General features: G+C 35.6%; 1 protein-coding gene across 1 annotated transcript in view; it reads left to right on the top strand.

The window, feature by feature from the left end:
• HECTD2 (HECT domain E3 ubiquitin protein ligase 2) overlaps positions 1 to 14,348 on the top strand; it is a 36,024-nt gene that overhangs the window by 12,051 nt on the left and 9,625 nt on the right. Inside the window, exons 4-14 of the mRNA XM_042818387.1 lie at positions 370 to 472; positions 1,197 to 1,286; positions 1,838 to 1,902; positions 2,969 to 3,014; positions 4,111 to 4,220; positions 5,597 to 5,745; positions 7,788 to 7,911; positions 10,268 to 10,364; positions 11,260 to 11,367; positions 11,874 to 12,006; positions 13,875 to 13,963. Of these exons, the coding sequence (XP_042674321.1) occupies positions 370 to 472; positions 1,197 to 1,286; positions 1,838 to 1,902; positions 2,969 to 3,014; positions 4,111 to 4,220; positions 5,597 to 5,745; positions 7,788 to 7,911; positions 10,268 to 10,364; positions 11,260 to 11,367; positions 11,874 to 12,006; positions 13,875 to 13,963 (1,114 nt within the window). The remainder of the gene's footprint in view (positions 1 to 369; positions 473 to 1,196; positions 1,287 to 1,837; positions 1,903 to 2,968; positions 3,015 to 4,110; positions 4,221 to 5,596; positions 5,746 to 7,787; positions 7,912 to 10,267; positions 10,365 to 11,259; positions 11,368 to 11,873; positions 12,007 to 13,874; positions 13,964 to 14,348) is intronic.

Raw genomic sequence — 14,348 nt, 5'->3', positions numbered from 1 at the left:
AAATTGACTACTTTAAGAGCAGCATATGTACTTAATTTAAGTAAATCTCAAGTTTTATCATGTTAGTGTTTCTTCAGCAGAATTCTGTTCTGCTAATGATTTGTCTTAATGTACTGAACTGTGACACTGTGAATTAACATTTTGAATAAGAGACGCTCAGATACATCAAACGCAAACTGTGCTTTTGTTCTCCTGCAATATCATGATTGTGCAATGACAAGGAAGATGTTGGGGAGGTACTGATATTATACTTATCTGCCTGTAAGTGTGCTGAGTGAGAAAACCATGGAGTTATAGTGCAGTCTGAAGTCTGAGGGACTGGGAAGATTCAACTCTTATATTACTAATATTTTAATGCATTCTTTCTAGGGATGATATGGAAAAGGCAAAATCATCAGGAGATTGGAAGGCCATACATGAGTTTTATTCTACAACATTTGATTCTTTCCTGGAGATAAATGCTGCATTTAAGGTGGAAAACTCATAATATTATTCCGTAGTTACAGTGATTTGGATTTGCAAAGCAGTTAAACTTCAGTTAAAGGCTTGCAGCTGGTTACTCAAACCCACTAAGATCATCTTCTCATCATCTTAACCATCTTTAGTAGATGATCTGTTATGGCATTGATTTATTCATTCCAGTTTATGTAAGTATACTTCAAGCAAATGTGAAGCTTTAAAATTCCTGTGTTTAGTTTGTGTTCTGACACCGTGGCTGCATAAAGTGGCTACAGAAACTACAGTTTAAAAAGATTCAACCTTATGCAGCTAACAAAGAGGTCCAGGTAAAATCAAGAAATAAAGTTCTTCTCTGGCCCTCTTAAAAACAAAAACAAACAAAAACCTAGGTAAAATAACCTATGAACTCTTAGCTGCTTAATGAATATTGAATACTTACAACCTTGTTCTTGTCTCATGAGGGATCTGCGGCAAAGATGGGATAATGTTCTGTGCTTTCATTATTTGAGATCCTCCTAGATTTTAAAATAGAACAGCTGCCAATGTGCAATATTAGTATGCTTTAGTTTCGTCTTTCACATATTAATGAAAGTGACTTAGATTCTCATGTTTTGATAAGGAAAGCAAATAGTTGTGTGTATGTGTTTCATTTTAACTTACTGTTGGATATTTAATTTTTAAAGACATATTCAAAACATTTCAAAACCAAAATGTTTCATGTATTATCTAACTTGCAGAAAGATGCCAATTCTCCATTTAATACAACTGAAGACTCTGGAATCAATGCAAAATTTGTGAATGTTGTCTATGATGCCTTATTAAATACTGTAAGTAGAAGAGAGTAGAAGTAGAGTTCGTGTTTGATAACATTGTAACAATCTCTTCAGCAAAGAGATTTTCAAAGAAGCAATTTATCTAAGAAAAATTTTTTATATAGGTACGATTTCTGAAGACTCTCTCAAAACATCCTTTAAATGATCCCTTGTGAATTGCCATAGAGTCATGAAAACCATTCATGTAAAAGATGAGGAAACTTTTGTTAGTAGTTATGCAGTTCATACTGTGGTTGATCTCAAAGACTGTTTGAAAGATAAGACGTGACTGATGGGAAATAAGGAAAATGTGACGTCTGGGTTGCAAAAAGTAAATGCTGTGCCTAATAAACTCAGAACAGGAATTATATTGAATTGATTTTTAAAGTTTTGAAAGCCTTGGGAGGGAAGGTACAAAGGAGCTCAGCACCATAGTCAAAGACTTTATATCTGGTTTGAATTACAAGAAAAAAAAGCTTGCTTTTTTGTACAGTATCTTTTTATAGAGTATATATAATTTGATCAAGTGTGTTGTTTTTTTTTTTCCCATGTTCCTTTTTCCACAGCCTCAAGATGTTCAGAAGTCAGTCCTAAAGGGAATAATTAATGGTCTGCTGCAAGAATGGAAAGGGTAAATGTAATCAGTGTTTGAGTTAGTACTGTTTCAACACTTACAATTGGTATACTTCTTGTTTTTTACTTTATTGTTCTAGACAAAGAAGGAAATTGTTCTGAAGTATCATACTTGACTCATGAGAGCTTGTGTCCTTTTGGGAGGCAAATCTGCCAAAATATACCCAAGCTCTGTAAGCTGATGCTGAACCTCTGAGAGGCAGACTTTGCCACATAAACCCCTACAAAATCTCAGCTGCTTTTTGCCAGGCCTGTCTTTCAGGCATCCTTGCTGTAAGATGAATTAAGTAGTTTATCTGGACTAAAACATGTTCACCCTGCCATCAGCTAAGAGGCTTTAACCTAGATAATGCCTTTACCTGAAGTTCATTTTGCAATATCATTTGTGTGGCTGCAGCACTGGAAGGGCAGTACAGAATGGAGAAAGAGCTAGCCAGGAAGCATGGAGAGGGCAAGATTTTAACAAGAAGTAATAGAAGTGGGAATGCCTAGTTTGATTCAAAAAGGATATAGGAGGAGACAGGTCTTTGTAGTGACTCATCAGTGACCCAGCCCTTAGTTATTCCTTTCTCTGCACTGCCTGCTGTTTTTGTGCTGTTGCTACATGTATGTTTGTGGGTACATTAAGTCCTTGAGGCAGATAAACAAGAGGAAACAGACAGGCTGCAGTGATAGAAATGTGTGGAGAATTCTAGCAAGAAATATCATAGATGGGGCAATCAAACTCTTCTGGAGCGTTATCGCTGATAATGAGTATGGAGTACCCTTTTGGAACATCTGCTTTTCAATCTATTTTTCTTTCTTTCTTCTACTGTACTGTGAAAGACAGATGCTAAAACAGGTAGCTGCCTTTAAAGAGTAGTCAGTCTTCAAAAGACTGGGTCTTCAAGTGTCCTTTTCAATTCCTGAGAGCAGTGAAGCTCCTGAATATGGTATTCAACACATAGTGACAAAAAAAAGTTAAATCCTAGTGTGATTTCATGACTATTAGTCTGTATATATTTTATATCATGTCTATATCATATATATATATATATTCCATTTACTATTTCATTCATTCTTAGACCACGGACAAAAGATGATCTTAGAGCATACTGTATACTTCTACAGGTAAGAAAAATGCAGTATTTTTATTTAGGTACATGTCTGTACAATTCCTAATCTATAAACCAGTATACTATGCAAACAAGATAGTATAACTGAAAAAATTCACATGTAATTTCCTGTTATTTATATAATATTATAAGAATATATTAACATTTGGAAGAAGCATAGGGTATGCATGACTTAATGACAGATAGCTAATGGGTAAAGGCCGCGTACGTTAGAAGTATGAACGAAGAAGCATTAGACGTGTAATTGTTTCCTAGCACTGTGTTGAAAGGGTTAATGTCTCTGTGAGTTCATATTTCCAATTTATTGTCAGATTTCCTTTGTTGAGGTGCTGCAATGCTGATCTTCCCAGGAAGTTTCAGTATGTGCAATTTTTGGTATTACTGTAACTTTCTCTAGTGTTGCAGTTTATCCAGCAGTCTACTACTAGTCTACATCGGTCTGTTGACTGCATTGCTGATTTGTTTGTGTTAATCAGTGAAATTTCCTACTAAAATTGTTCTGCATTCATACCAAATTTCCCCTTCAAGATATGCGTGTGTAGATAACACCACTTCACATGAGAGATCTGTCTGTTGCTACTTGAAAAAATCAGGTAGTTATATAATTTCTGGAGATGGTAGCCGTTGTCTTTGGGGCGGGTGTATTAGTTGTGAATTATGTGGAATAAATACTTCTGAAAAGTTGGAATTTGAACTCATATGTAAGAGGGAAAATAATTTTGGATTGTGTGGAAAGAAAGGCGAATCCTTATTACTGAAATTAAAAGCTCATTGTGCAGAGGGGTGTAATTGTGCTTAACAGTAAATGATGATCCAGAAATAATATGTTGAATACTGCCTCTGTTACCCTTGGACTTTCTTTCAGAACATACACTCACAAAAAAAAAGGACCACATACTTTTACAGTATAGAAGTTATGTTATGTATTTTTCACTTGAATAGAAGTTGCAAATAATTTTTTTTATAGTTTTACCACTGTCACAGCATAACTGTCCTACATAACTGTATTGGCAAAAACAAGAAACAGTCCTAATGACTTCTTTCCTCTTATACAGTTTATTAACCTAACACATTTTTTTAATCTTTTTCAGAATCCTCAATTTAGTAACACTTCTACTTATGTCATCTATGCTCACTTGCTAAGACAGATAGCAGCCTTAACAGAAGCTGACCATCATTTCCTAGTGCACTGGTCTAAAAAGTAAAAAAAAAATTAAAAAGTTTAAAAAAATTTAAAATTCAATTTTTAGGATTACAATTGTTACTGTAATTCCATTGATGTTGACTGTTTTATATTATATATAAATTAAAGTTAACTTAATTGACTACAGAGATTGTTGTTTTCAAAGTACATTTGGACATAGTCCACTAAGTGATACTGATTTATAGATGCAAACTAGATATAAAAATGTATGAAAGTTATCATCTTTATGCAAAAGGCTTTGATTTCAGAATAACTTGTGTAAATTATTTTTATGTAACTTATGCAAAAAAAAATTATGAATGTACATGTTCTAGATACTTGCTTAGATTGTATATTAATACAAACATCTTTGTGACTTCCTTTCTATAAAGTTTTCTCTTGTATTATTTCCAAAAGATACTACAGCTTTCCTGTATTATGTGAAAACCACAAATTAAATCAAGTCCTTGCTCATAGTGTAATGCAGATGGTTACAAAGTACAGCTAAGGTATCAGATTTAAATGATAGCACCCAGCCATTGCCCATTTGGAGGTAACTGCCCAAAGAGGGGCTTTTAAGTTCGTATGTATGTTACCTTCCTTATGACTGTGCAAAAGTTTCAGTCTAGAGTTTAAAAAATAATAATAATAATAATTGTATTTACGTTTACCTTCTGGGGAATCTGCTAATTACAGATTATATTCTCTGCAAGGTTGAAAATGCATATATTTCTCTCATTCCTCCTGAAATATGTCCAGATTTGCTTAAAGTTTTGGTGATTTATTATTTAATTGGATCAGTGTTTATGAACCAGGTGAACCCTCTTGGTTAAGGATGCAAAAGATATGTTGATATTCTTAGAAAAATCTATTAGAAATCCGAAACAATTGAAGAGAACAGCTTTTGTTTACAAAATGATTCTTTGATACATCTGCTTACATCTATGCATATATGTGAAGTTTTTGCTGTATTCTGGAAGTTGTGTAGCATATAACTTTACATGTGCTATTGTCACAAGTGCATGATGTATTTTCCACTGTTGATTCAATAGGACTAAGCTTCTCAAAACCAAAAAGTAAGGGTCTTTTATTATCCAGAATGCGTTGTGAAGGAATGATTTATTGTTCACTTCTGCTCAGCAAAAGAGGAGAATAAGTATTGATTCTTTTGTAAAGTTTTTTAAAATTACAGAAATTAAAAAAAAGTTTAAATGATGCACTGAAAAGTATTGCTGCATGCCAGTATTTCAACATATGCTTCTGCAAACTTTCTATTTGGAATTTTATTTTGATATTTTGATTTTGTTCTTCAGAACATAACATTGAAATCTAATAATATAGGCTTCATTGTGGGCAGTGATCACATGAGAGTAATTGCAGCCTGTTTGTTTTAGGATCGCACAGAGAAGATTCAAGCAGGTAGTGGACAGATTGCTGCAATTTATTTCTTTACGCCTGTTTCCTGCAAAACCTGAAGAGTTTCCACCAATGGTAAAATGTACCTGGTGGATTCCATCAGCAACCAAAGTCCTGGCTTTATTTAGTAGGTTTCTTCCTTAAATTCTGTATTTATGTGTATGTACGTGAATATATGTGTATGTTTTTTGATGCAGTACTCCAGGTCAGGTCTCACCAGAGAGGCTTGATCACCTCCCTCACCCTGGTGGCCACACTTTTGTTTTATGCAGCCCGAGATACACTTCGCTTTCTGGGCTGTGAGGGCACGTTGCTGATTGATGTCCAGCTTTCCATCCACCAGTACCCGTAGGTCTTTGCTGTGCTTTCCTTACGTTCCTCTGCTTGTACTCTTAATGGAGGTTGCCACAACTGAGGTGGAAGACCTTGCGCTTGAATTTGTTGAACCTTGTGAAGTTCACCTGTGCCCACTGCTCAGCCTGTCTAGGTCTTTCTGGACGGCATCCTGTCTCTTGAATGTGTCAGCTGCACCACTCGGCTTGGTCATCTGCAGACTTGCTAAGGGTGCATCCATTCCCACTACTTGTGTTGTTGATGAAGATGTTAAGGAGCACTAGTCTCAGTACTGACCCCTGAGGGGAACTGATTTCCTTCTGGACATTGAGCCATTGACCACTGCTCTCTGGCTATGATCTGTGTTTTATACCTCTCTTCTTCAAGAGGGAAGGTTGGATGTTGGTGGTGGCACAGTATGGACTACAATATAAAAGAGTGCCAAAATTTAAAGGGCAAAGGCATCTATTAGCAAGCCCTCATACTCACTTTTTTGTAAATGGTAATTGCTCTGGAATCATTTTCCTGTAATAACAACAGGAGATCATTCAAAGAAAAATCCACAGAGGTAAGCAGTGGAAAAAGTTTCCCATAGATTTGTAAAAGAAGTGGTTTTGAATGTGCAATTGCTAGAATTTCTTCTGTAATGAGCTTAGCTTCCTGGATGTTTTTAACATCAAGGTGAGTTAAACAATGTTTATACCTCCTAAGTTCAAAATTACAGTCTGGAAAAAATAATTTTATGTCCAGTTCATTATTGAACACAGCAAATGTGGCCACTGCAGATGCGAACTTTCTCTTTGTCCAACCCTCAGTAGTTCAGTGCTCAGAGCTTTTACTATGAAAATGGAAGGCCTGAGGTCAGTACCCTTTTCTTGAGGGGTAGAAAACCCTTATTTACTTCATGCTTTCTAGGAGAAAGGGAAAGCATAAGAAAATTGATTGGGACAAGAGTGTTTTCATATCCCTAGATTCTTAAAAACAAATAAAAAAAAAAACACCCAACTTTTCTGTACAAGAATCCTGTACAGTCCTACCTATCCACAGGGGCAGCTTGAACACGCAAGCTCAACAGTATCCAAAACCAAGACTTTTGTGTTCTGTAGTCATATGTAAAAGAGTTGCTTATTGCTTTCTGTCCACATAAAACTGTGATAAAGATATTTAGTAATTCAAAATGCACTGCTTCCTGCCTGAATGATCAAAATTGAATTACTTAGAGAAAACTTATTAGTTACATGTTATGTGAATTTTACATAGTGAAGCTATTTAAGTGTGAATTAGTCTTTCTTCATTTATTGAGTACTAAATTTTTGTACTTGTGGTATAGTAGTCAAATGAGGAAAAACATCATTTGTTGTGCTGCTCCATTTCCATCCTTTTTGCAAATAGACATCAAATTCAAACAGATATTAAATGGAAAGCATGCAGATATTGTATGTTTGATATTAAGTGAAAATGTTTAAGAAATCTGTCATTTTTCATTGATTTCAGCAGAATACCTCATTCTTTATCTTAACTTCGTGCATGTCATTAGGTGGGGTGGATTCAAATGCCATAGAAAATATGATCTTGGGGTTAGAAATAATATACAGTGTATTACATTTCTCTTATCATAATCAGACTGATCTCAGCAATTACTGCTTTTACAGCTATCAATATGTTGTCATGAAGTGTAATATCATATTTGTAGTGCTGTATGTAAGACTGAAACCAAGTTACTGGTAGCCCATTTGTCTTAGTTTCTTTTCTTTCAGTGTTGCTCTCAATGCTTAGAAAGCATGTGTGTACTCAACCCAAGGAGCACTTTGAAAGACTCTTGTATTTTCTTTGTAGATGCTGCAAATAGTCTGATCAGCCCTCCTATTATTTCATATACGGATTTCTATAATTCTACTCTTGATCATATTGATCTTATGGAAGAATATCATAACTGGCAATGTTATGGAAATTCTCACAGGTAAGGAAAACTTGGTTGTTTCTTTCCGTGTATGTAGTATGTCAAAGCACCACATATACACATATGTACTTGTATACATGGTATACATGCCATATACGTGTACACATAGCCATATTAAATAATGCATTTTATTGGAAAGATGTAACTTCTACTTGCAGAAACTGCATGAATGTGAGGTTGACTGTAATAAATTTAATTCTACCTTTGCAAACTGGAGAAAAGATGTAAAATGTTCATAATAACATGAGTTTATTGTTTATTAGCATAGATTCTGTGGTGCCTGTTTATTAATTGCAGGATATCACAAACATATTTTAACTTCTGACACATTCATAGAAAGCGTTATATGCATACTTAACACTTAAGAATGGTAGATAAATATCCTGTGTGTATGTGTGCCTGACCATTTGTTCCAGTGATATCAGTTGTGCTTATTTCTGTTACATGAAACTCAAGTCTTTACCGGTTCAGGGCAGCCAGAAGTATGATCTAGAAATGAGGAAATAGGCAGTAAATCTTTCTATTAAGTTTTAAGATCTACTTGGAGAGGAAGGAAAAAACGGCTATGACAGCAGTAAATGCACAGCAGGCTTTGCGTAGTCTCAGTCAAAGTGCTGGAATCTGTATACTGCTGTATACTGCTGAGCTTCAGATTTATTTATTTATTTATTTATTACACGAGCACCATCTGGCTGCTTTGGCATCCACATCCAAACTTAGAAGAGAGCTGTGAGATTTCCACCTGCTTCTTTTCGGTTAGCTGGGATGCTGGAAAATCAGTATATATCAAAACACATTTTTTACGATGCATAGTTTTGGAAGTAGTACAGACAAGCTGTATTATATTTAAAGCAAGTTCTTGTACTGTGTTACAACTTCCAATTTTACATCTAAATCTATGTTGTTCTGTTTAAAAAAAATAAATCACAATCAAGACTGAATGCTTAGAATTAAGAAGGATGAGTATGAAGAAGTTCTGGTTTACCTTGCATATGAAATATTTTGGAATACGTAGTTCTTCCAACTATCTTGACACTTATTGATAAAACATTCTGCATTTGGATTTTCAGCAGACTGAGAATCTTTTTTTCATTTTGCTTTGTTTCCTAAAGACATTAGAATGCAGAGCTCCTCACAGGCAGTGTTCCGTGCCCACACATTCTGAAGTCAAGGTGCACACAGTCTCAAGCTCCGAATATCTCAATGTGAACTTGTTAGGCAATGTGTGAGCTAATCAGCAAAAGACTTAATAGAATAACAAGTGACCAAAAAGTCTTTTATCCTGATGATTTCAGAAAGCTTTAAAAATTCTTTGACTGCGGTGGAATATAGCTGTCATGTGATCTTGAAGTCCTGAGCTATAAAGCCCTAAGTTAAATCAGAAGGACCCGAAGAAAGTCTGTGCATTTGGAAACCAGAGACAAATAAGCCAAGCCAGAAATACATCTCCTGTATTCCTATGACTGCTAACGCTGAGATAATGGTCCAGCTTGTATTTAATAAAATATTCTCACTTTTCTCAATTCATTGTAGCAATTAGAAATCAATATTTAAAGCAGAAGTTACTTCTTGACATTTGTAATGGAAGAAATTCAAATTCGTTAGATCTACTGATAAACAGTTTTAGAATTTTATTCAGAATGTTTATCAAAAGTAGAATTCCTAGTAGCATTTCTAACTAAACAATGTGAGTTCTAATTTATTATCTATGCATGCAATTAAAAAAAAAAAAAGCCAACTATTTCTAAATTATTCTAAATTAGAAGTGATTGTTTCCCTCTGCTCAGCTTCCAGTATAGGAAGGACATGGAGTTCTTAGGATGGGTCCATAGGAGGGCCACTAAGATGATCAGAGGGCTGGAGCACTCTCCTATGAGGAAAGGATGAGAGAACTGGGCTTGTTTAGCTTGGAGAAGAGAAGGCTCTGGGGAGACCTCATTGTGGTTTCCCAGTACTTGAAGGGAGCACATAAACAGGAAGGAGAATGATTGTTTATGAGGATGGATAGTGATAGGGCAAGGGGGAATGGTCTTAAACTGAGACAGGAGAGGTTTAGGTTAGAAAGTTTTTCACATAGAGGGTGGTGACACTCTGGAACAGGTTACCTAAGGAGGTTGTGGATGCCTCATCCCTGGAGGCATTCAAGGCCAGGTTGGATGAGGCTTTGGGCAGCCCGGTCTAGTGGTTGGCAGGGGGTTGAAACTCAATGGTCCTTGTGGTCCTTTTCAACCCAGGCCATTCTATGAATCCACAATACTGAATGATAATGTAAAAATTCATTCATATTTTCTTAAAAAACAAATACTATGCTAGATGCTAAAAAGGGAATGTTTTATCTTTTTTTCTCATCGTTCAGGTTTTCTTTCTGTCAACACCCATTTATTATCTCTATAGCAGCAAAAAAAGTTATTATTCAAAGAGATTCAGAACAACAAATGATAAGTATTGCACGGGTAAGTAATTTAGTGATAAATGGGTTTATCTAATGAATTGACATCTTATAAATTTTTCTTCGCTAAATATTCTATACAGCCTTTCATCACAATTTTTAATCTGGAAAAAAAAAAATGTGAGCCATTTTACAACTAATAGTCTACAAAGGTCCCTGCTAGATCATCTCAGCAATTTTCATTTTAATAGGCTCAGTTTTAAGATGCTTTTAAATACCAGTGTTGGGGGAAAGGGTTGCAGTTAAAAGTGTTGTTGGTTTTCTTTTGGTTCATTTTTCTTTTGGAGGAACCAACATACTGCTCTGAGTTTGATAAGAAACCACGATACTAAGTGAATGATCTAGTTATGAAGAAAAATACCCTGAGAATTTTGGTCTGTTTCCTATTTTATTCTGTGAATATGTGTTGTTATGGAAGACCAAGACACAGCTGTATGTTTACAAGGTGCAGAGGTACTCCAACCTCATATATTGAAAGAGGCTTTGTCTGCTTGTCTAGGTGCTAACTTTCATCAGGTGCTAGAGTTTCTGGTTTACTTGGTATGTGGCAGCACCATATCTCCCTTCTTGGCTTGCTAGATGTGTCTTGTGAATAGCTAAGTAACATGCAAGCCATTCTCCAGATTCCTATGGGTGTTTTTAACTATTTAGGGAGTTTAAAAGTTTGCCATACAATTACCCCCTACTTATGTATCCTGATAGTTTTACATTATGTGAATGTTGCTTGCACTGGAAAAGAGATTGCATCGCTTTCTATCTCCCAGAATGTATTGAAGCAGCTGTCATATTAAGATAATTTCTATAATGCAAGATGATAAGGACTTCTTATGTTTAACAAGAATGGCACTTTGTTTTTTAAATGAAGTTGTTACATGCATGTTTCTTTTTCATTCAAATAGCAAAGCCTTGTGGATAAAGTCTCTCGCAGGCAGAAACCTGACATGAATATGTTGTTCCTAAATGTGAAAGTGAGGAGGACACACCTCGTTAGCGATTCACTTGATGAGGTATCAAAAATGAAATTAAATGGGGTGTTGCTGCAAAATTGTTATTGCACTTAGAATTCAGTTTGGTAAGTCATGTTTAAATCTTCCTGTGCTAAGACAGGAAATACAGCTATGTAATTCAAAACAAAAGAAACTGAATTACCACATCACAGTAGGAGTGCTGCTAAAATAGATTTAAAAAATCAGAACGTTATTTTCTTTCCTTAACCTGTTCTGTAACTAAGTTATAATGAAAATATGTTTGAATACTACATGGCATGTGCAAGGTGTGCATATGTTTGCAATTTTTGTCTTATGACTGCAGTGCATGAGTATCAAACTGTGAAGTATCCAGATCCTTGATAGGAGCATAAATAGCAGACTGGTCATCTAGAATTTGTGATGCAAATTACTAGTTTAAACAAAGCAGGAGTGATATAGAAAGAGAGGCATGTTCTCTATGGATAGAAATACTGGTAGTATGTTAAACCTCCTCTGTATTTTTCCCCCTGCATATTTTATTATAGCTAACAAGGAAGAGGGCAGATTTGAAAAAGAAGTTGAAAGTCACGTTTGTAGGAGAAGCTGGTCTTGACATGGGTGGCCTGACAAAAGAATGGTTTCTTCTTCTCATTCGCCAGATTTTTCACCCAGACTATGGTGAGTTAAGTACATCTTCAAAATTTATTGATTTTTAAATTACCAAAGCAGTGATGGATAGGAATTATTCATTATTCCAGTACTAAGCTGATCATTTTCTAAATGATGTAAAAAAAAAAAAAAAAAATGGAAGCAGGCAAGTTAAAATTTTATGTCATGAGTATGGGAAGAGCTTTTGAAATAGGAGATAGCAGAAGAGTGTGAGAAGTACTGAAAAGCTTGCAAGATCTTGGTTTTTGACAAGGAGGTTCAAGTATGGCTGAAAACATGAAATTTCTGTTTGCTCATAGAAATTAGAGGGTGAACAAAGCTCTAACCAATTCGGAGTTGCAGAATTGAGATTCAACTTTTTAAGACTTCAGTCATGCTAAATATTATTTCAGTTATCAGAGACTCATTGGTTTTGGTTTGTTAGTATCCCTAGGCTAGTGAGTGTACTGGGTACTGAGGAGAGTGGATTCAAAAGTAGCAGTTAATATTCTCTTGAGGCTTTTTTTTCTCTTGTTGTATCTGTTGTGTTAGTGTTTCCAGCTGTATCCAGAAACAGTCTTGATTTGTGTCTGGTCAATGGGAGAAGACCATCCATTGTTTTACAGAGTAAGACAAGTATTTGCAGACCCAAGGAGGGGGAGGGGGGAAGGGAGGAGAGTTTTTGAGTAAATAGGAGGCCAAAAGATATGAATGAATGTTCTTAAGGCAGCAGTTTAAGGTACTTGTATATTGCTGTAGGTGGAACTGGGTGTGTTTTTTCCCACGCTAATTTTTTACAAATGAGTCAGCTTTCCTCAGCTCTGTGTGGATACATTACTAATGTTATAATGTGTTAAAGTGTTCCCAAGCTGACTTATATTTAGAAACATTGATTTCCAGGGACTTCAGCATGACACCTCTGATAGTCCTTTGTAGAATCTGAGAGCTTGTGCGTCTTTGTCTGGAAGTGTTTGTGTCCCTCAAATGCATGGTGCTTGATTGTTTATTGGCCTCCTTTTAGAGGTTCAGAAGTATCTGCTTAAGTCTGCTGGAATCATTATTTGTTTAAAGTTCTTACTCTAGTGAAAAGGGCTCTTTGTGGAGAAATAATAATTCTGTATGTTTGACAGTTCTCTGAATATCTTGTCAGTAGAACTTGGTAAGTGATGAGTTTGAAAACATTCAAGAGTTTTCATCAGCTTTGGCAGGCTTCCTCTTTTTAAAATGTAAATTCTTTCATTGATATGGCTATCAGCCAAGTGTGGGAAGAGTTCAGAAATGTTCTCATCCCCTGGCAGGGGACTGTATAGTCTACTGTTGTTATTTTTTAAGTTATAAATGATGCTTGTCAGAAGCTGTTAGTGCACTCTTAACCTAGAGTGCACTGTCTTTTTTGTCTGAGAGCTGCTTCTTGCCTGGGTATCTTAAAACTTTTATGTGGGTTCATTGTGTAGGTTTTTGCTTTCTTTAAAACAGAACAACCTGTACTTAAAGCAAATATCAGTCAAGCTAGTTCACAGTTTTGATTTTGATGGGATCTAACTTGTAATTTAGGCCTGTGGGTGGTGCTTTTAGGGTATTTGTGGTGTGGCTTTTTAAAATTAGTCTAGTATGCTTTTTGGATAGATAAGTACAAAGCATACTCTTTGCTCATATATTCATTCACAAGATAAAATTTTACAGCTTTCAATTCTAAGATGGCAAAGTTTGTGGTGTCTATATCACGGGATTCATGCCAACACTTTATGATTGTCATCTGCTGTCGCAACAGGAAGGGGGGAGGAGATTGACTCGCATTGCAGCAGGATAAATGTTAGTTGGTCAGTTACATTTCTGACTGCACAGATTATGAGGCATGTGAAGAAGGCTTTTTGAAGTGCAGCTCTCCTCTTCTGCAGGCATGTTCACATACCACAAGGACTCTCACTGCCATTGGTTCAGCAGCTTTAAGTGCGATAACTATTCTGAATTCCGACTAGTTGGAGCTGTATCCTTTTGTCCTCATGACAGTGCTAAAGAAGCAGTGATTTAATTACGGGAATACAGTAAGACATGAAGGACTGATCAGAACTCATTCTGACACATGTACAATTATGTTCCATTTTAAATGCATGAAAAATGACATTTAAGCAAGTAGACTAAAGAAAAGATAAGAAGAAAATGGTTGTTATGGGTACATGGTATATTTTACAGTTAGAAAATAATGGAATTAAGACTACATATGCAGCCTTATTGTGTATAAGTTGTAATTTTTTTATGTACTTCACTTCTGGCTTTCATTCAGTAACTATAATTGTCCCTGGGTTCGTTAATTTTTAAGTTCTTTAAGTTCCTGTTGGAACATATGTGACCTTCTGTTTGTTTTGTTTTGT

The sequence above is a fragment of the Centrocercus urophasianus genome, unplaced genomic scaffold (genome assembly GCF_019232065.1).
Source record: "Centrocercus urophasianus isolate 14NV4802_14NV808 unplaced genomic scaffold, USGS_Curo_1.0 seq_17, whole genome shotgun sequence".
In the NCBI taxonomy this organism is placed as follows: domain Eukaryota; kingdom Metazoa; phylum Chordata; class Aves; order Galliformes; family Phasianidae; genus Centrocercus; species Centrocercus urophasianus.
The sequence above is the reverse complement of the archived record's forward strand: the minus strand, read 5'-3'. Positions and strand labels throughout refer to the sequence as shown.